This window comes from Hibiscus syriacus, unplaced genomic scaffold, assembly GCF_006381635.1.
Source record: "Hibiscus syriacus cultivar Baekdansim isolate YM2019G1 unplaced genomic scaffold, ASM638163v2 tig00110415_pilon, whole genome shotgun sequence".
In the NCBI taxonomy this organism is placed as follows: Eukaryota; Viridiplantae; Streptophyta; class Magnoliopsida; order Malvales; family Malvaceae; genus Hibiscus; species Hibiscus syriacus.
This window is the reverse complement of record NW_024062729.1, coordinates 204060-225241: the sequence shown is the minus strand read 5'-3', so window position 1 is coordinate 225241 and position 21182 is coordinate 204060. Positions and strand designations below refer to the sequence as shown.

At 34.2% G+C, this 21182-nt stretch overlaps 3 protein-coding genes and 2 pseudogenes across 6 annotated transcripts; 2 read left to right on the top strand and 3 right to left on the bottom strand.

Moving 5' to 3' along the window:
- Positions 1 to 1430: 1430 nt before the first annotated feature.
- Positions 1431 to 2557, top strand: LOC120124213 (SNW/SKI-interacting protein A-like; the record flags this gene model as incomplete). The annotated part of the gene is made up of 1 exon (XM_039142928.1): positions 1431 to 2557. A coding segment is annotated over one exon (1038 nt), but the record flags the coding sequence as incomplete, so codon positions are not given.
- Positions 2558 to 3592: 1035 nt separating this feature from the next.
- LOC120124263 (protein phosphatase 1 regulatory inhibitor subunit PPP1R7 homolog) lies at positions 3593 to 6115 on the bottom strand. Of its 2 annotated transcripts, XM_039142966.1 has the most exons (7): positions 5750 to 6115; positions 5215 to 5445; positions 4875 to 5021; positions 4640 to 4782; positions 4467 to 4581; positions 3790 to 3917; positions 3593 to 3750 (listed from the first exon to the last, which is right to left on the bottom strand). In XM_039142966.1, exons 1-6 carry the CDS (start codon positions 6044 to 6046, stop codon positions 3837 to 3839), a joined length of 1014 nt encoding a protein of 337 aa, XP_038998897.1. In that variant the 5' UTR covers positions 6047 to 6115; the 3' UTR covers positions 3593 to 3750; positions 3790 to 3836. The 2 variants fall into 2 exon arrangements, with proteins under 2 accessions (XP_038998897.1, XP_038998896.1); XM_039142965.1 differs by having other exon boundaries at positions 3593 to 3917.
- A 2817-nt stretch (positions 6116 to 8932) lies between these two features.
- LOC120124262 (senescence/dehydration-associated protein At4g35985, chloroplastic-like) lies at positions 8933 to 10917 on the bottom strand. Of its 3 annotated transcripts, none has more exons than XM_039142962.1 (5): positions 10272 to 10913; positions 10050 to 10150; positions 9772 to 9938; positions 9179 to 9263; positions 8933 to 9084 (listed from the first exon to the last, which is right to left on the bottom strand). In XM_039142962.1, exons 1-5 carry the CDS (start codon positions 10887 to 10889, stop codon positions 8946 to 8948), a joined length of 1110 nt encoding a protein of 369 aa, XP_038998893.1. In that variant the 5' UTR covers positions 10890 to 10913; the 3' UTR covers positions 8933 to 8945. The 3 variants fall into 3 exon arrangements, with proteins under 3 accessions (XP_038998893.1, XP_038998894.1, XP_038998895.1); XM_039142963.1 differs by having other exon boundaries at positions 10050 to 10147; positions 10272 to 10911; XM_039142964.1 differs by having other exon boundaries at positions 8978 to 9084; positions 9776 to 9938; positions 10272 to 10917.
- Positions 10918 to 11286: 369 nt separating this feature from the next.
- LOC120124212 lies at positions 11287 to 13517 on the bottom strand (annotated as a pseudogene).
- Positions 13518 to 17197: 3680 nt separating this feature from the next.
- LOC120124210 lies at positions 17198 to 18670 on the top strand (annotated as a pseudogene).
- Positions 18671 to 21182: the final 2512 nt, after the last annotated feature.

Below are 21182 nucleotides of genomic sequence, written 5' to 3'. Positions count from 1 at the left end.
TTTTGCCACGTGTCTTAACATTATTGGTCAATGTATAATATTTCATGATCAACAAATTTTTCTTTCTATTTTCTAAAAAATAATTTACCGTTTAATTTTACTTAAGTCATTTTCTAAACACTTCAAAACATAAATATTCAAAATAATATTATTTTATAAATTTAATATTAATATAATATTTTAGTATCATTTTAATAAAAATATTAATTATTAACATATTTAAAATTTATTTATTAATATTTTTAATAATATAATATAATAATAATATTATAATATATACTCAATTATATTATAATGATATATGATTATTATATTCTTATTTTAATAATATATACATTATTAATAAAATTATATTATTTATTAATTTCTTAAAAATAATATTATTGAATTATTAATAGTGAATACTTTTATTTATGTATTTAATATTAATATAATAGTCTAATAATATTATAAAAATTCCTTAAAATATATTTATTAATAATTTTAAAATTTAAAATTTTATTTTTTAGGATATTCAATATAATTTATCATATTTTTATTTTAATAGAATATACTAGAGTTAATATTTTTATTTATAAAATTATAGAAATAATATTTTAATAATAATATTGGCATAAATAGTATTAAATAAATTATTCTAATATTTTTAAAATAATGATATTAAGTTTTTATAATAAATAATATTATTTATTATATTTTATGTTTACAATAAATAATTTCTAAAAAATTATAAACTAGTGAAAAATTGTTTACACAACATCTTCCAAACACCATAAAACATTTTCCAGAAAATGTTTTTCAGAAAATGTAATTCGTTTCACGGAAAACATTTTCAGTGAAACAAACGGACCCTTAATGAAATACGATGTTTTTCAATTTTTGAGATTTTTTTTAAATAAATAAATTTATTTTTTACGATAAAACAACATTGACATTTATCATGTTTATGTGGTAATTTATGTTTTTAATATGATAATCTCAAAATTAACGTGGTAGTTCATGATGATTTGATAAAAATAATAATATCTGAAGTCAATTTATATAAATATTTTAATTTTTATTATTTTATTTATTGAAAATAAAAAAATATTTCACAATATAGTTATATATGTAAATTGACATGCACTTGAAAGGTGTGTGTTTAACATCAATAGGTTAAGAAAAAAATTGTAGAGATATTATCGTCATAATGGTTTCAAACTATAAAAGTGTTAATTGATGTAATCAAATGATCTTAAATATTAAATTTTACCACGACACCGTTTACATTTTTTTATCTTTGTTTGACACGCGATTACATTAATTCTGGTGATGGCCTATGATATTTTTTTTATTTATTTTTTTATATTACATCTTTATTTTATTATTTATTTTCTTGCATCACATTTTTTTTAATTTTTAATAACTCTATTAAATGGCACGCTTTAATATGTCCTTTGAACTGGAAGAATCCAAAAGGATATACAATTCCACTGGATAAACGTCTTGCTGCTGATGGAAGAGGTTTACAGGAGGTTCAGATTAATGATAACTTTGCTAAACTGTCTGAGGCTTTGTATGTTGCAGAGCAGAAGGCTAGAGAAGCTGTGGCAATGAGATCAAAGGTGCAGAAAGAGATGATGATGAAGGAGAAGGAGTTGCGAGCTTTAGCTGTTAAAGCTCGTTCTGAGAGAACTGGGACTGTGGCACCATCAGCTGCTGTTCCAATGTCGTCTGAAAGAAGTGCTATGGATACTGATTCAAGAATGGATTATGAGCCAGTGAGGGAAAGAGAACGAGAAAGAGAAAGGGATATGCCAAAGGAGTCAAAGGAAGAAAGGGAGGAGCGGTTGCAGAGGGAGAAAATACGTGAAGAGCGTCGGAGAGAAAGGGAGACAGAGAGAAGGCTGGAGGCCAAAGATGCTGCCATGGGTAAAAAGAGTAAGATTACGAGAGATAGAGGTAGAGATATTAGTGAAAAAGTTGCTCTTGGTATGGCTTCTACTGGTGCCGCAAGAGGTGGTGAAGTAATGTATGATCAGAGGTTATTCAACCAGGAGAAAGGAATGGATTCTGGATTTGCAACGGACGATCAATACAACATCTACGACAAAGGTCTATTCACAGCACAACCTACTCTGTCGACACTCTACAAGCCGAAGAAAGACATGGATTCAGACATGTATGGTGGTGCAGATGAGCAGTTAGAGAAGTCAATGAAAACCGAGAGGTTCAAACCAGACAAGGCGTTTACTGGCACTTCTGAGAAGAGTGGTCCAAGAGACAAGCCACTCGAGTTTGAGAAGGAGGTTGAAGAAGCTGATCCATTTGGTCTTGATCAGTTCTTGACGGAGGTCAAGAAGGGCAAGAAAGCAATGGACAAAGTGGGTTCTGGAGGGACAATGAAAGCAAGTGCAGGCTCTTCCATGCGAGATGGGTATGAAGGAGGCTCTAGTAGATCTCGCATCGGTTTCGAAAGAGGACGTTGATAAACATGGCTCTGTATCTCGTTAATTTGGACATGTTTCTTGCTGAGTGAAATCTTAACCCCCGGCTATCTTGGGTGAGATATTTTCTTTATTTCTCGTTGATAAGCATCTTTATGTTCTTTATTGGTAAATTCATGCATGGTTACAAGGAGTCGCACCTGTTATATTGGTCTTACATTCATCGATGCGTTTATGTGTTACATTGTGGGGATTGGCTTGTGGCGGGATGGGTTGGTTTTTTTTTGCTGTTTTGACTCACACCCAAAATTTAAAGGCTTTCATCCTATTTGTCCCGAATCTAAACCAAGTTTTGAGATAAAAAAAATTGGGTAAATTGTGGTTTAGTACCTAAACTATCAGTTTTAGTACTTAAACTTTTAATTTTTTCAAAATCATATCTAAAGTTTAGACTTATTTCATTTTAGTACCCGTTGTTAGAAGCTTTAGTTTTTATTTCATTTTAATATCCTGTTCAAAATTTAACGTTAAATTTTAAAAAGATTGAAACTTTAGATACTAAAATTGAACAAAACCGATAGTTTAGGTGCTAAATGCGTTAAGTTTCTAATGGTGAGATACTAAAATGAAATGAAAATTAAATTTTAGGTATGATTTTGAACAAATTGAATGTTTATGTATTAAAACGAATCAAAACTGATATTTTAGGTACTAAATGTATAGTTTACCCTAAAAATTGCCTCCGATTCAACACGAGTGATATTTTTCTCATTTTATTGGTCAGATAAAGAAAATAATTGAAAAATATAGAGAAAGGGCATTATTTTAACTATCTTAATATATAAAGGAATTATAATAGCTGAGTCAGGAATTTTTTACTCATTTGATTTTGTCCTCGTTCTCTCCTTCACAAAACCTGTTTCAAACTCAAATTAAGAAAACTTGTTTCGAACTCAATTTAAGAAACAATCTTAGCGGATTAAGTTGGAACCTCTAAATCGATCATCCTAATATATTGCCTTCTCCTCGTATAACGCTAACTGCCCGCCACCATGAATCAGCAAGACTCGATTCGAAAAACCGAATTTTTCGCCTCGAATTGACTTCGAGTTATAATTTTATAAACTCAACTTGACCCTAATCCCCTTTAAAGGATTAACGATTCCTTAAAAAAAGGTTACAATTCAATAAATTTAGAATGTTCAAAACAATGATTAACGAATCATCTCATGATGACCCTAATCCCCTTTAAAGGATTAGGGGGGTCACTTTCAGAACCCTGTTTTCCTCCAGCAAAATATGCAAACTCGGCAACTCCACCCGACGAGATTCCGAAGAGATGTTACAATTAACACACTGCTCGCATGACTGCGAATTTATAACTAAAACAGTTCAGAACCTCCATAACATCTAAGCAAATACTTCAGAATCAATTTGCTGAATATTGGGGAAAATTTGTTTCAAGGTAACATTGTAGTTAGGAGACTTTGCCTGCAATAAAAAAGGTTGATCAATTAAGAGAAGATTAGGATCGAAGAATGAATACTAAGCCAGAAGAGGCGATTACGAAAAGTCAACAAAATTGATAACCAAGTGTGCACGTAAAAGATGTTGATATCAATAACTCTGTAGCTAAACTGAATGCAATAAGCCAAGGTAAGGATGATGGTATAGAGTATTGAGTATAGACTTCACTGAACTCCGCTAAGGAAGTTTAGATAGAAGCGACAATACAGCATGCACTAAAGGCATACACTGTCAGTAATTAGTGTTTTCAACCAAATATTAAATTAGGAAACATAATTGAGAAAAAGATTATGTATAAGAAATCAGGGAAACACGACAAGAAACACAGCTCCATAGCATACAGATTAAGAATGAATCATGTTCCAACGACGACTTTGAGCCATATAGAGAACCAAACATATAAAGATAACCAACCAATTAGCCACAAGAAAACATTTGAATCATATGAATGCTGCAATCATTTAAAAACAACAAAAGCTGTAGGCTCTAAGGATTGCAAGTTGTGAACCATACACATGGATTGTTTTCAAGGTAGATGGTGGTGAGCTTTTCTCTTGAACCAGAAACCGCCTCAGCTAAGCCATCAAGTGATTCTATTTTGTTGTCATTGAGCCATAAGTCTTCCAACCTGCAGACAAAATTATTCAACAACTTATGATAGACCCAGAGAGAGAAGAGGAAAATACCTTGTTAAGTTTTGAATGTCATCAACTGATGTTAGCTTATTTGTTGAAACATCTAATACTCGGAGGTTGACCAATTTTGATAGGCCTTCCATTTTTGAAATACCATTGTGGCTCAGGTATATTTCTTCTAGGGCAATGCATTCCTTGAAAACAAAAAATCCAAAAGAAAAATCTCAACCATATGTTATGAAATACATAAATCTTTATGAGAACCTACATTTTTAAATTGCTATACCTCCAACCCTCTCATAGAAGTTAACCGGTTACTTTGAAAGCTAATCTTCTTGATGCAACTAAGCCCACAAAGATTTATCACTTTGATTCGATTCCTTCCTAGCCAAAGTTCTTGTAACTTCGAGAAATTTTGCAAATTTTCCATTACCTAAGATGTCACGATCGAAAAAAGCAATTCAAATATTAGACTATGCTAGAAAAATTACTAATATGATAACTAACGAACCTTATCCTTCAACACTGAAACCAAAATTAACAAAAAGATTATGCCATGCAACAAAAGAATTCCATCTACCAGCTACAAACAATAGATGTTTGGTTCACATTATTTAAGTACTAACCCGTAGCCTGTTCGAACCAAGTTCAAGAATTTGCAAGTCATGCAAGTGGCCAATCTCCTCCATCTTAGAAACTTCATTTTTGGAGACATAGAGTTCCTTGATTGTGCTGGAGGCCTCCGACATTCCTTGAAGCGAGGTGATTTCATTGAAAGAAACATCAAAAACCAAGAGCTTTTTGAATATACCAACATCTGGTATTTTCGTCAGTTTATTATCCCTTAGTATTAACTCCTGCACAAAAAGGGAAATAAACCCAAGCTTCTTCACTAGGCACTTATTTTTTTCATTTTTATTTAGCTTTTAATTCCAGAAAACTGCTAAAAAACTAAAGCAAATTGTAAAAGAATAATTACAAACATTTTTATAAAGAATTAAATAATAAAAAAAACAGACATTCAAGAGTAATTTGTTCATACAAACATAAAATTGTGCATTAAAAAAATTAAATTCACAAGAGGTACATAAATTTCACACAAACACACACATATAATTTTAACAAATTCCAATTAAATTGGAAAAAAATGAATAAGATAACCTCAAGACCGGATAACGAGTCCCAGTGGGAGATCGGCTCGATAGCAGCATCGTTGAAGAGATTCTGTCGAAAAGAGAGCTTTTTGAGATGAACGAGATTCGCAATACGATGGTCCAAACTCGTTAAGCGGTTCGTAGTCAGGTCTAACTCGGTGAGATTTGGCGGCAATTCCACCGAGTCGAGATCGCGGAGCTGGTAGCAGGTGAAATCGAGGGAGGTGATGGAGGATAAATCCATCTCCTTTTGATCATCTCGTTCAGCGTTGGCTTCTGACGGTGGTTCGGTTTGGTTTTGCATTTTTTTTTTTCTGGGAGGCGGGGACGCAAGCAGCTTCCGTCGATCGCTCGTGCTGCGGAAAATTGTTTTGGTTCTCTGGTGCTTGTTTTCCCACTTCGACAGAATCTTACTACGCATAATAAGCAACGACGCCGTTTAGGAAAAGCCGGTAAATTACTGGGTATAGTCCCTATAAGTCCTCTAAATTAAGAATTTGGATTTCATTTGCAAAACTTCAAACATAATGATGTAGTTAAACATGATGATGATCAGGAAGAAATCTATACAACTGTTGGCATCTCTGAAGCTTCTTGCTCAACTTCAAATGGCAAGCTTCTCAATGAGAATTCTTCGAACGTTCTTGTGGAGCACCCTTCTTCCCTTCTAGCTGCCAAAGATATTGAGGTTGATAGTGAAGATCATTTAGGTGATTGTGGTCAAAATATTGAATCCCACTATGCAGATGTTACTTCAAAGACTGATCAAGAGAGATCACAACCTTTAGTTGCCGATTCTCCCGTTAACATTGAAGCTCAACTAAAAGAAGATGATATAAAAGTTGAAACTCCTGCAAATCAAAAGGAGCCACGGGAACAAAATGCCGATACTCATCCAATGGTAGTTCAGGACCAACTTCCGGAGTTGGCAATTGCTCTTGTTCATGTCCTTGAATCTTCTCGAGTGACTCCACTTTAAAAGCTATATTCACTAGTTCTTTAGTTCTTGTTCAGGCTCAAGGACTGCTTAAAACCAGCAATTCAACAGGTCAATCAAAAGAGGCTAGACTGGCTCGGGTAAGCTCTCTGAATTTAGTGTTTTTCCCCAGAGATATTGAGACATCTGGAAAAGACTAGTTCACTATCTGACCTTAAGGGATATGTCAGTCGGATGATAAATGATGGATTGTCTCCTTCTAAGGAATTGCTCAGAGATTAGACATGGGGCTATTTCTACTCTCTCCCTCTCTCTGAAAAATTGTAATTTAGAATTTATAACTAATTTCTACATTGTTTTATAGGTTTGTGCTGGACTTTCATCCCATCTTCGAGAATACAAATCTGAGAATGCACAGCTTGAGGAGCTTCTGACTGCTGAAGTGCATCGTTCTATCTTCTTTCTCCTTTTGGATATAGTTTCAAGGTTTAGTCATGCGTAATCACCCGTCGGCATGTCCGGAAACAAACGGATGACCGTACGAGGCGTGGCTCCGGGATTCTGCGGCATAACAATGGCGGCGTCGAGGTCGAAACATCGCTGATCGAAAGGAACCAAAACAGCTTTATTTCCGGAGACGACGGAGTGACACTTGGTTGAGCCGGCCGCCATTAGAAAAATAATAAAGGGAGCTTTTCTCTTTGGTGGTGTTTTCGTAGAGGCTTTGCAGATAAGTTTAAAGCAATCTGTGCAGTTCCATTTATAAAGGTGTGGGGGGAAGCCGCCTGCATGTTTGACAATCGAAAAGGTATATATTTTTTTAAGAGTAACATACACTATAAGTCCCTAAACTACGGCCAAATAATTATTTTAATCACTTGATTTTTAAAAATGGTCATTAAATTTAATTTAATTGTAATAAAATTATAATTAAATTTATCAATTATTATAATTAGGGATGATAATGGGTCGGATTGAGTTTTTGGCTCACCTAAATCTGAGACGAAAATTAAAATCTTCCACTTACGCTTGACTCAATTTTTTTTAGGTCAAAATCCGCACAAGGACCTCACCTAATCTAACATAAATATATATAATCATTTTATTAATTAAAATAAAAATCTAATTGAAAAAAATAAAATATAAAGGGTTCTAATTGTAATTATTCATAAATATACAAAAATAATTATAATATTTTGTCATATCGAGTTTTTCACCCTAAACCCGACCCAATCCACTCTTAAAAAAGCATGATCTAACGTGATCCAAACTCAATTTATCAAAATAAAAATTGATCCGACCAGATCAAATTGAGTCGGATCAAAATCTGTCGGCTCCGGATGAAATGATAATCCTTAATTATAACATCACAATGACCATTTTATAAAACTTTAATGAATTTAGTGATTATTTTATAATTTTTAAAAGTTTAATGAGTAAAATGACTTTGATCATAGTTTAAGGACCTTTGAAATACTTTATCCATTTTTAATCATATCTAGTTTTCTTTATATCTTTAGTCATATTTGATTCAAATATATTTAAATTTATTTCATGTTTAAATAATAATAAATTTACGTCAAAAAGGTATGTACTTAATGTGGTTCTTCTATTATTATTTTTTTCTTAACGTGATCCTTTAATTCATAAAATAAATCTAATGTGACTCTTTGATCGATATTTTTTGTCTTTTAACTGTTACGATATTGATCGTGATAGTTTACGATACTGACGTGACGATTCACGGTACTAACGTGACAGTTCATCTGCCATGTTTGGTTACCAATTTAGCCCATGTACCATATTATCTGTCATATCATCAACCACCGTATGTTGTCACGTTAGTACTGTAACGGTCAACAACGAAAAACGTTAGTGAAAGGATGACATTGAACTTATCTTCTGAATTAGAAAACCACGTTGAAAGATAAAATAATACGAGGATTATGTTAATTTTTTTTACGTACGAGACCTCTCATGCATTTTTGTTTAAATTTATGAGTTTAACTATATTGGAAAATGCGTGCCTTGCAATACTCTACATGCCGCGGGGTCGGTGAGCATTGCATGGAGTCTCAATGTCGTCCATCCATGCAGCTGTACATGTGATGCATTAACATTAGTTAAACAAGATTTGAGCCTTTAATATTTAACTCATAGTTCATTTTGATGAAATTACAAGCATAAACATACATTAATAACTAAAAAAAAGCATTTTAAACCGTCTTTTGTAGACGATGAGAATCACTTGAATACAAAGAGTGCACTAACGTTTCCTTCCAGAAGTAGCAGTTTTGGTAGGAGCCATGGCCTTCCTTATCTTGAAAATATTCCAAACAGCGCTTGCGCAATGCCCTGCACTTGCTAGCACATCTTCAGTAGCCTCCCCAGCCCTTTCCCCGAACCTACGATCATTAACACAGATCGAGTCGAGTTGAATCAGATCCTTAAACCGACACAAAACTCTCCCAAAATAGTTCTGTTCGTATATGATGTTACCTATCCGTCATCATTCTGGTTGCTGCAGATGACGTTGCAGAAAAAGCTTGCTTCTCAGCAGCTTCAGCTGCATCAATAACCTTATCTACCAAACACAGAAAATTTCTATCATACCACAGTTTTAGAGAAACTCAACAGACACTGAAATATATGTATATATACAGGGGACCGGGTCCTGTTAAACCAGAGTAAAACTAAGAGTTTTACATTTTTTAGGACCATTTGATGAGAAAAATCAAAGACTTAGATTAACAGTAGGAAATGAGAAGATATGCGCTTAAAAAAATAAAGAGTTAATTTTAGTATTTGATTTTCATCAATCCAATTGTAATGTAAAACTCTTAATTTTACACCGAATGTAAGAAGATCATAATCTATATATATATATATGGGTTAAAATCTATTTACACAGATAGATCGAAAATAGACAATTGAGATTATATACTTTTTCTTGTGAATATATTCTCGTTTTCTACCGTTAATCTCAATCATTTATTTCCGCTCTTTTAACAATCTTAAAAGTATATAACATCAAAAAGTTCTACACAGTTTGAACAGATGTTTTATATATATATAGTTTTTGGTATACTCACTAACAGCATCAAGAGAAGCAAGAAGAACTTGTCCAGGAACCATGGATAAGAAAGCTTTGCCTGGTTTGGAATTGACTAATGGAGCCATCACTGTTCCACTAGCCCCACCAACCATCCCCACCATCGCTTTGCTCATCTTTTCAGTCATTTTCGACAGCTTTCTCACACTACACACACACAGCATGTGCCTCGCAGTCAATAACTTTTGACTTGGATGCACAACTTCACATGATGAACTTGGAAAATATAGACTAAAAATCTCGTTTTTTTTCATATACCGTTTGAGGCTTTTGCTAGCTCCATTACTCTTCCTTTTGCAACCATTTTTGCTTGCTGGTGGAGCTTGCATTAATATGGTTTCTCCTCCTCTCTTAACCTGCTTTTTAAAATTCAAGTCTTACAACTCTAACCTAAACAACATAGAATTAAACAAGAAGGAACACTAGACCATATAGAATGGAGGGATGTCAAGACTATTACTAGAGGTACAAAAACCAAACCTGGTTGGTATAACTATTGCTGCACTTGAATATTCCCTTCACAATCTGTCCACTCCCACCAGCAATGGCCTTCGCCAAAACATTGTTATAATCCTCAACCCTCGGAGCATACTCCTTCCAATCAACATGTTTTTCTCCGGTCGACGTTTCACCGGAAAAGCACGAATGCTCCTTCAACAACGAATCCAACGAGCTCGACCGGCCGTCGAACCTCCCCGTAAAGCTCACCCCATAGCTCAGAGGATTCCCGTCTTTCATCGGCAACGAAAACAGGTAGTGAAACGAACCGAGTTTGACGACGGGCTCGTCTTTCGTCAAAGGCCATTGAAGATCCTCCCCGACTTTGACGATGGTGGCAAGTGGAACGTCGTCGTTTAGTACACGAACGAGTTTGAACTCGCCATTGGTGAGTACCATGGCTTCACCTTCATCCATTAGGTGAACCGTGCATCCCGGGATGTGTATGAGAAGCTCTTGTTTGAGGTTTTCGTTATCTGGGTACGAAGGAGAAGGTTCAGTCGTGGGGGGTTGCATGGGATGCCAAGTTGTGGAACTCTTGGACCTGAAACACCCCATTTTTTTCTGTTTATTTTTCTTCAAGGGAACTAGTTTGGACATCAAAGGGAAAGGAACATAGGCAAGAAGGAAAGAAAAAGGATAAAAGTTCCATACAGTTTAGTACTTCACTTTTTTAAAATTGATTAAAACGGTCCTTACATGTAAGAAAAATTGACTCGGATACTCACGTAGTTAATTGTTGTTTTCAACTTTATTCCATTCCCCGATCGCTTTGAGTGTTGCTTTCGGCGGACGCCAAAATGATATTTTGAATTAGTTAAATTTGAATCCTAATTTAATTTTAACCATTATAATGTAATATTCTTTGCAATTCATTTTGGGACCAAACAGGTACTTTAACTGCTACTATGATGTTCCATATCCAATCATCGGGGTTCATTGTCTCATCAACTTCACATCTCTACGGACCACTTATATAAAAAAAAATTAACCCAATCTAGAGCTCGTATTTCTTCGGTTGATGCCACTGACATAAGCTTCTGGCCAGTGAGCTTAAGAATGAAGCTTTTGGAGGAGCTCCCTTTACCATATAAATGCTTGCCTCCCAAGTCTCTGAACTTTGGACCCTTATCTTTTTTCCTTTCAATCTGCACATTAGCACGACCCGAATATGAAGCTTATCTTAAGTGTCGTGTCCAACCGACTTACTTTGCTTATTTTTCCATCCTTCAAGTGATATTGGATGCCCGACCAATTGATAGATTGAGAGGAATGGGATCGGAATGAGGAGATAGGGTATAGAAAGTTATCAACCAGCATTGCAACAAAGATCTGCTCAATCAGAAAACACATGTAAACCTAAATTTTCTTTTAACCGAAGCCTTGAGTACACACAACTTAACTCCAATCCGGTGGAGAATATTTCAGGCTTTTAAATTTTCAGATGCGGCATGGAAACAGACAAAAAAAACAGACATTTTCGACATCGTTCTAAACATGGAGGATTAAGAAATATACAGTTGCGGGGGAAAGGAAAATGTGTAGATACTTACCATGCTCCAGTTGTAATAATCAAGCGAGAGCTTAGGTGCCTCGGGAGATAACATGTTGCATAGTTGAACTTCAATCCTTGTTAAGTTCCACATAGAAAGTAGCTCCGTAAAGGTACATATAGCTAGTCAACTTGTCAGTAACAATCCTGTCGAAGATCAGTTTGTTTAGTTGCAGTGGCTATTACGAACTTTAATATCATAGTATACTTCTCTAGCCTCCATTTTATTAGATCGAATAAGGTTCTTCTGAAATGTGACAAGGAATACTGCCAGCATTTCTAGTTGTGGAGGGAGAACAGTTAATGCATCCCTGAATACAAGTCTAAATTACTAGAAAACCAATATGCTGAGGGCCAAGAGGAACCTGTAGATTATCGGTATAACTTTGTACGGTCTCGGCCAAAGACAAAACAAACTCCTGTTACTCAAAATGCATCAAATAGACGGGCATACAACAACACCTGAAATCGGTGTGCCTAACCTAGCTGGAATGGAAAAATAATGTGCTCACCTGTAGTAGTACAAGTTGTTTCCCCATATGAATAACCCTTGATATGGATTTCTAATGCTGCTGCAACATGAATTGCAGCCATCAAATATGGCGCTACAAATCCCCATGACATATAGCTATGGAATGAAAATAGTCCTCTGTTCATTAGCAAATTAACCCTGCTTATGTATGACTCCAAAACAAATGTTTGCTTCCTCAAGTAACATATACCTGGATAAGAAGTCAAAGTCAACTAGGATATAAATATAAAAGAAAAGCTTAACGGGTAAAGATCACAAACCTAGAGAAACTAAGGTCACTTGCAAGAGGATGAGGAAAAACAGCTACAGGAGGAGAGGTAATAAGCCTCTTGTTGGCTCCTGAGAAGAGACAAACAGTAAAAGTGCTGCAAGTCTTTTGAGTATACAAGTAATTCCATATATCAACAGAAATATTAGTATGCTAAAACATTTAACTGAGAGTAGATTACCAGCTATTGCAGCTAGTGTCATATCATCAGAGTATCCACCATTTCGAAGTTCGGAGACCACACCATAATTGTCCTGTCTAAAATCATCAGCGTGCATCTGCAAAACAATATAGAAGAATCAGAAATAATCCTTCAATTTTGTATAAGACGCACCTAGAGCAATAGGGTGAGCTACGTACCATCATACACCCTCCCCAAAGAAAAATGTTTTCCCACCAGTGGCAAATCCCATTGAGCAAGGCTGTAGAAAAGAAAGTACATGAATTAAAGGAGACAACAACCAAGCTATAGGAGAGAGATTAAAGTAAGAGAAGTAATATCAACCGCTTGAGAACAGTTAAATAAGCAAAAACTTTCACCTATTCAACACCTCTTGGCCAAATTCAAATAATAGAAAAAGATTTGGCAATCCACCTTATGCTCCAAATTGACAATCTATAGTGCTCTATTGTTGTTTAAACTTCGGGCTATGGTATATTTGACACATGAGAAACAGTTATTTCTCACCATGTTGCTGCCTTATTTCAATAAGATGTGCTTGCCTGTTGATGCATATATGTGTGTGTATTTAATCTTTATGGAGGGAAGCAGAGTTGTTGAGCTAGCATATGCATCTGTACCAATAGAAATTGCAGCTTATCAACAGGTTTGCTGGTAGATTGTGCAGTAGGAATAAATGAAACAATAAGCCCCATACAAATGAGTTATAAGAATGTCTGACTCCCCCATTAAATTCATGGTTTATGAAATAACTGGACAATTGACTTGGGTAGTGATCACTAATGGCTTTGTTTCTGGTTGTACTGTTGTTTTGACGGCAGGTTTTCACTGCTCACTTGTATAAATACAAAGTTATCCAAAAAAGGATTAGCAAAAGAGGGCATTTTGGCTAAGGGCTAAGGCCTCAACTTAAAGCTTCACTAGTACACGTGAGATTGATGCATAGTTTAAGCAAAAAGTGAGATCAACTGCAAAATTTGTTAAACTATATGGTAAAGTCTTTACATATCAGTTGATTATGTATTTTCTGACTACATGTTGTTTAGTTTTGGGTAATTATAAGATAATATATGTTCATTGTTTTTCTTAAATATTGACAACTCACACACCATGCAGATGCAGTTGTTCGAACCTATGACTTTTAGGAAGTACAATATTCTCTTTAACTAGTGAGACCACTTGATGAGTTCGAATAATGACAATTTTTAAGAGCGACTAAATATAAACAAAAAATCTTAACGTTGATGAAGAAGGTGATCAATGAATTAAAAAAACAAATTTTTATTTCCAACCCAATGTTATATCGATAACAGATTATCATATCATCGTGTGATTCGTGTCAATCATAGGTTAACAATTTAATGTTATAATTGAATTTAAGATGAAAGTAAATGTTGCAATTATAATGGTTTAAAGTTAAATGACGAAATTGATATAAATACAAAAGTCTAATCGTATCTCAAGTAGTTTATCCTAAAATAAAACTGAGACCGGCTGGTGAGGAGGAAGATGCTGCGTTTAGGATCCAATTGTCCGAGTCTTCGACTGTATTTTATTTTTCTGGTATTTTCGGGTTTCAAAATCATTAAATTAAACAATTAATTATAATATAAGATAATCTTATTAGGTAAATGAAGAATTTCAAAATCATTAAATTAATTGAGATTTAATATAAGAGATAATTATAGCGGTTTCGCTGACGTTAACTTTTAATATAATTATAGTTAACATCAAGGGTAAACTACAAGTTTAGTACCTAAAATTTTAATTTTTTTAAACTCATGCCTAAAGTTTACTTTTTATTTCATTTTAGTACATTGTCGTTAAAAAGTTAGGTACTAAAATGAAACAAAAAGTTAACAATGTGGTTCTAAAATGAAACAAAAGTGATACTTTAAGTACTAAACTTTGTAGTTTACCCTAAAATCAAGTTGAATTAGAATTAGGCTTAATGCCCAAACAAGTGCCCAAACTATGCCTTTTTTGCCAAATAAGTGCCTACGGTTTTTTTACCCATCCGGGTTCCTAACATTACAAATGTTACTCTTTTAGGTGTCCAGGTCGTCAACACTGTTAGTTTTCCTTGTTAAGTGCCACGTGTCAACACCTGGTAATTTTGAATTTTATTTTTTAATAAAAATATAAAAATATTATTATGTTTATAAATAAATAAAAAAACCTAACTTTTCTTATATTATAAAACAACCCCAAAATACTAAATCCTAACCTTAATCCGCCGTCGCCTTCTCCAGCCACCACTGGCATCGCCGACGTAGTCCTTGACATCATCCTAGTTATATGATATCTAAGTTGTTGCCACCGTCGAAATCGCGTGGGATCACGATTTTCATCTTAGGGTTTGAGAGATTTAATAAGAAAATTCGTGGTCAATTGATCTTCAATTGGTCACGATTTCATAGGGTTATGGTCGTCGGGGGAGGGGAGGCCATGTGGAGCTTATTCAACGGTAAAGGGTAGCGATCGATGCGGGTTTAGGGGTTGAAATGAAAGTTTTCAAAGTTTAGGGTTATTTTGAAATGTATGTTTTTCCTTTTTTTAAATATATAATTTTTTTAATTTTATATAAATTTTTAAAATTACCACGTGTCACTTAACGGAGAAAACTAACGGCGTTGACGACCTGGGCACCTAAAAGGGTAACGTTTTTAATGTTAGACACTTTGATGAGCAAAAAAAAACCGAGGCACTTATTTGACAAAAAAAAATAGTTTGGACACTTATTTGAGAATCAAGTCTTATAATTATAAGTATTAGTTATATCACGACTATCGAAATTAATTACTATACCATACAAATAAATTAACAATTAAAATATATTTAGATTATTATTACACTTGATACACTATTAATATGATTATCCAACTAAATGAGCTGACAAATACCCTAAAAACGTAAATATGTAGGCCTATAGCATAATCTTTGTCAAATAAAATTTAAAATTTACATGTCAATAAGTTTTAGAGTTAATGATTAAAAATTCTCGGTTAATCCTCCTTCTCTCTTTTTTATAATTTATGTCAATTTTATTGATCAATCTAATTTTTTTCTTTTTAATTTTATTTAACTGATAACGACACATGTTTTGACGTTGATTCTAAAGTTTTGATACCGGTTTCTTCTAGAGTTGATAGAATTATGGATATGAAGCCCAAATTCAAACAACATTGTCTGTAGGTATGGCAAACGGGTACAGTTTCATGGATTCCGCACCGTATCCGCTCTAATTAGAGCGGGGATGGGTATAATTTTAGCGGATAATGGGTGGGTGTTGATTTATAAAGTGGTACCCGTCGTGGGTGGTGGGTTGGTAATAGGTTTGAGACATTACCCGCCCCGCATCCGCCCACCCCACATCCGCCCACCCAGCTAAATATCTATTAAATTTTGGACCATTATGAATTTATGTGTAATTTTAGAGACTAATTTATAAATTTAAATATTGTATAATATATAACATATAATTTATCCAAATATTAAGGATATTTAGTCTTTAATCTGGTCTTTAATTAGGAAAATAATCGGCTCTTTGATTAAACACATAATCCCACTAACCACGTCACTTTCCATGTTCTTTAGCTCATGTTGCCAATCCAAACACAAATTAGTCGTACTATAAGCATTAACATCAAAAGCAGCAGTTTCTATGTTTTTTAGCCCATCAAAACCCATATTAGGCGCACTATGAGCATTAACATCGAAAGCAACACAACAATCTAGCTCTGCGACTACATGCTCCCTACAATCTGTCTCCATAACATTCGTAGAGCTACTCCTCTGACAAATTAAAGCATGCGCTGCTACCCCATTACGAACTGTCTGGGAACCAACTCCAACATCCCATTAGTTTGCTGTCAGGCGGGTCTAGATAGGTATGTCGCTAGTGGGTAGTGGGTGTGGGGATGGATTTGAAAATTTACCCGCGTGGGCGGGTATGGATTTGAAAATGTACCCGCGTGGGCGGGTGTGGATTTGAAAATTTGTACCCACCATGAGCGGTGGACGGGTGGTAGATTGAAAAATATTAAATGGGTATGGGGATGGGGGAGGGAGTATCCGCACCCGACCCACCCGTTTGCCATCCCTAATTGTCAGTCTTTCTTGGGCTCATATCATCAGTATACTTTAGTTCTAACAGTTTAATCAATCTTTGAATTATCAATAATTTTTTAATTAATTAAAACATTATATCAATTTAATCGGTCAGCAGTCTTAAAATTAAATGTCATACTAGAATTAATATAGATATATTAAAATACGATGATTAATTTAGGTTTGATGTATTCCTAATAATTTGTTGGTTTAGTGGAACGAGACATTAATGTATTTTAAATATTTTATTTGTTTTTCGTTTGATATGTACAGTTTAAAACTTCTAATTTCTCATAACGAAAACGACCGACTTTATGAAAATGTCTCCATATCTCGCCATCTTTATACCCTCACGCGCCGCCCTCATGTTGCCGGCTCCGAAGCCAACGCCGAGGCTGCATCCTATGTTCTTTCCACGCTCTCAGCCTGCAACATGAAGGCACACGTAGTCTCCTGTGAAGTTTTACTTTCTTAACCGGTTTCACGTTCATTGACTCTCACACCTTCTCCTTCGGAGCCGCCTGTGTCTTTTGATCTGAAGCAGGAAATATACGAGGGTGATCCCTATGCGGATGTGGCTCGTCAAGTTCTGCCTACTTTCCACTCGTACGCCAAGTCCGGTTCGGTGACCGGACGGGTGGTTTATGTGAACTATGGGCGGGTGGAGGATTACGAGACGTTGAAAGAAATGGGAGTGAACGTTACGGGTACTGTTGTTTTGGCTAGATATGGGAAGATTAATAGAGGAGACATTGTGATGAATGCTTTTGATGCTGGTGCTGTTGGGGCACTGGTGTATACGGATAGGAAAGGTTAGGGCAGCGGCGGCGGAGGTGATGCGAAGTGGTTTCCGGATGACAAATGGATGCCGCCGAGTGGGGTTCAGGTGGGAACAGTCTATAACGGCTCCGGTGATCCCACTACGCCTGGATGGGCTAGCACAAAGACTCTGGAAGCTGCAAAGAAAAGGCTGGAAACCGAGACGAACAATCATTTTTTGCAATTGCGTTGCCGAGGAGTATGGTTTGGTGCGTCCGTCTGCCTTTCTCTGGTATGCATCTATCTTAATTTCCCTCTTTCTTAACTGAAATCTAAACGGACTGGTACTTCCAGGTAGGATCGACAGAATGGGCAGAAGAAAACCGAGAATTGCTGGCTTCGAGGGCGGTCGCATACATAAACGTCGACTGTGCAGTAACAGGAGCAGGATTCCATGCTTCTGCCACTCCACAACTCGATGATCTGCTCAAACAAGCTGCTCGACAGGTATGTGTAAAGTCCTAAATCAAACCAAATAACAAGGCAGTACCAAATAGTTGCCAAGTCTCCCTTGACAAAACCATTCTTCCATTTGATTTTCCAAGGTTCAACCCAGATAACTCGTCTACGAACAATGGGTTCGGTCCAGTTCCTCTCCATTGGTGAGCATAATGAAACTAAAATGATACAAAAGAACATGTATGGTTCAATGCCTACATCAACATAATATATTCATTATCCTGCACATAAACTGTGAAGATCGGGCGATTAGGAGGAACAGGTTCCGATTATGCGGCTTTTCTTCAACATATAGGGTGTTCCGGCAGCGGACTTGCGGTTCAGATCAGGTAATGAGTAAACATATGATAGTATGGAGTTTTTCCGGTTTTCGACTAATAAAGAGTAATTTTGATCATGCAGGATACCCTGTATATCATTCACTGTACGACAACTACGTATGAATGGAGAAATTTGGTGACCCCCATGTTTCGTAGAAACGTTGCAGGTACATAACAGTCTCTCATAATTAGACCTCCTTGAACTAATGGTAGCATCTAAGGTTTTTCCTCGTCATTACTCATTAAAAATCAACATTGGGTACTAATTGAAATTTAGATATTGAAATAGATCAAAATTGATAGTTCAGGTATTAAACGTATTAAGTTTTCAACGGCAAAATACTAAAATGAAACAAAAGTTAAACATTATGTATGATTTTTAAAAGAAATTAAAAATTTAAATACTAAAACGGATAAAAACTAACAATTTAAATACTAAATGTGTAGTTTATTCCTAAGGGTGCGTTTGGTTCACGGAATGTAAGATTATCAGTAGGAATGTAAGATTAACATGTAATAGGAATACTAGGAATGTAGTATTTTATGTTTGGTTGGTTAAGCAGAAATGTAATATTATCGTGTTTGGTTAAAGGAATAAAGATTATTGGAATGTATATTTGACCAAATTATCCTTATTATATATTTATTTTTTTAACAAGTTGGAAAATGTTTATATATTTTCTTTTAAAAAATTAAATTCATAAAATTATATAATTTTTTTACAAAATTGAAATATAAAAATGTTTAATGAAAGGGTAAAATTTTATTTTAACCCCTGAACTTTATATAAAATTTTAATTATAGATTTTTTGTAAATCTAAAATAGTTAAGGATAAATTTGTAATTTAACATTCGTAGAATTTTTATTATTCAATGACAAAAGAATAATATTTTTTAAAAAAAAAATAAAAGCATTTTAGTCCAAAACGTCGGTAATCCAATAATACCTAAGGAAAGGGATGTAATGACATTCCCGATAATATACCTCAAAAAATCTACTATTGGTAATCTTACATTACCGGAAATGAGATTCCCGACTAACCAAACGGAAGAATGTGGATTCTATTCCCATAAGAATCCCACATTCCCCACCCCAAACGTCCCCTAAGAAAACCACACTCACCGGGATTGTCTCAGGAAAGGCGGGTTAATATACGGCTAATATACAGCATTACCGGATACATTAAAATGTATTTAATAAATTCGGTTTAGCGGTACCTATTATGTTGACAACTAATAATGTTTTAGGTAGAAAATATGAAAAACTATTAAAAAATTTGGTAACCGGTAAACTTTGGTTATCGGTAAGTATCTATCCTTTTTATAAAAGTGTTCATACGTTTAACATATCAAGTAAATTTTACCGGTTTTGTCATAATGAATCTGGTTTTGTCATATTTTTACCTGTTATATTGTAAATTATCTATCCTTTTTATAAAAGTGTCCATACTTATTTCACTGTGAAAATATATTTATTATTATCTTTAGTTAATATTGTTAAATTTAAAATCTAAATAATATTTTATAAAATATCAAAACAATCAAATAATTTTTTGTGTAAATTAAATTATTAAATTAATATTGTAGGTGGAAAACATGAAACACTATTAAAAAAATTGAAACATAAATTACATAACTTTCAAAAAGTATATATCATTTTTATAAAAGTGTCCATACTTATTTCACTGTTGAAAACATATTTATTAATTATTTGGTTAATATTGTTAAATTTAAATTCTAAATAATATTTTATAAAATATCAAAACAATCAAATAAAATTTTGTGTAAATTAAATTATTAAATTAATATTGTAGGTGGAAAACATGAAACACTATTAAATAAATTGAAACATAAATTACATAACTTTAAAACCAGTTTTAAATCCTAAAAAGTGTCGATACTTTTAAAAAATATATCGATCCAAAACGATATACCAGGTAAAAATATGATAAAACCGGTAACAAAATGATAAAACCGGTAAATTTAAAAGTGTCGATACGTTATATAAGGATCGACACTTTGTGAATTTAAAAGAGAAGCAGTTATAGCGCCTATAATGTGTCGATACTTTAAAAAAATATATCGATCCACAACGATATAACAGGTAAAAAATGATAAAACCGGTAACAAAATGATAAAACCGGTAAAATGATACCGGATATATTGAAAGTGTCGATACTTTCGTAAGTACGTGTAATAAATTATCGACACTTTCAAAGAAATAGGTAATTATCCTTTCGAAAGTATCGACACCTGACATAAAAGTATCGACACTTTTGTATTTGTATCGATTAAATATAAATAACATATCCGATGAAAATATAAAGGCCATAGCTAAATATCCTCTGAAAAAGATAGAACAGACGAGTTTTTGAAATCGAAGAGTAATTGTTGCTGCATTTCAGAAGGCGTTTCTAAAGCGAAGTTTGTTTGTTTGTTGCTGCAGTCGAATCGAAAAGTATGTTTTCGAAACCCTAATTTTTTATTATTACAGTAATCGCGATAGGGTTTTTTATGTGTTGTTTGGGGTTTTGGAGTAAGGAAGCATTTGGGACCGATTGCAGGTAGAAATAGATATTCAAGGAAAAATATAAATGTCGATACTTTATTAAATATTATAGGTAGAAAATGATATTATAGGTTGTATAAATG

Excerpts from the sequence above, each read along its gene's own strand:
- LOC120124262 (XM_039142962.1), bottom strand. The coding sequence starts at position 10,889 with ATGTCCAAACTAGTTCCCTTGAAGAAAAATAAACAGAAAAAAATGGGG. Across the intron at positions 9,264-9,771 it reads TGCTTCTCTTGATGCTGTTA|ATAAGGTTATTGATGCAGCT; the intron begins GTGAGTATACCA and ends TGTGTTTGGTAG. Across the intron at positions 9,085-9,178 it reads ACCAGAATGATGACGGATAG|GTTCGGGGAAAGGGCTGGGG; the intron begins GTAACATCATAT and ends TAATGATCGTAG.
- LOC120124263 (XM_039142965.1), bottom strand. The coding sequence starts at position 6,046 with ATGCAAAACCAAACCGAACCACCGTCAGAAGCCAACGCTGAACGAGAT. Across the intron at positions 5,446-5,749 it reads ACTCGTTATCCGGTCTTGAG|GAGTTAATACTAAGGGATAA; the intron begins GTTATCTTATTC and ends CTTTTTGTGCAG. Across the intron at positions 4,582-4,639 it reads GACATTCAAAACTTAACAAG|GTTGGAAGACTTATGGCTCA; the intron begins GTATTTTCCTCT and ends TTTTGTCTGCAG.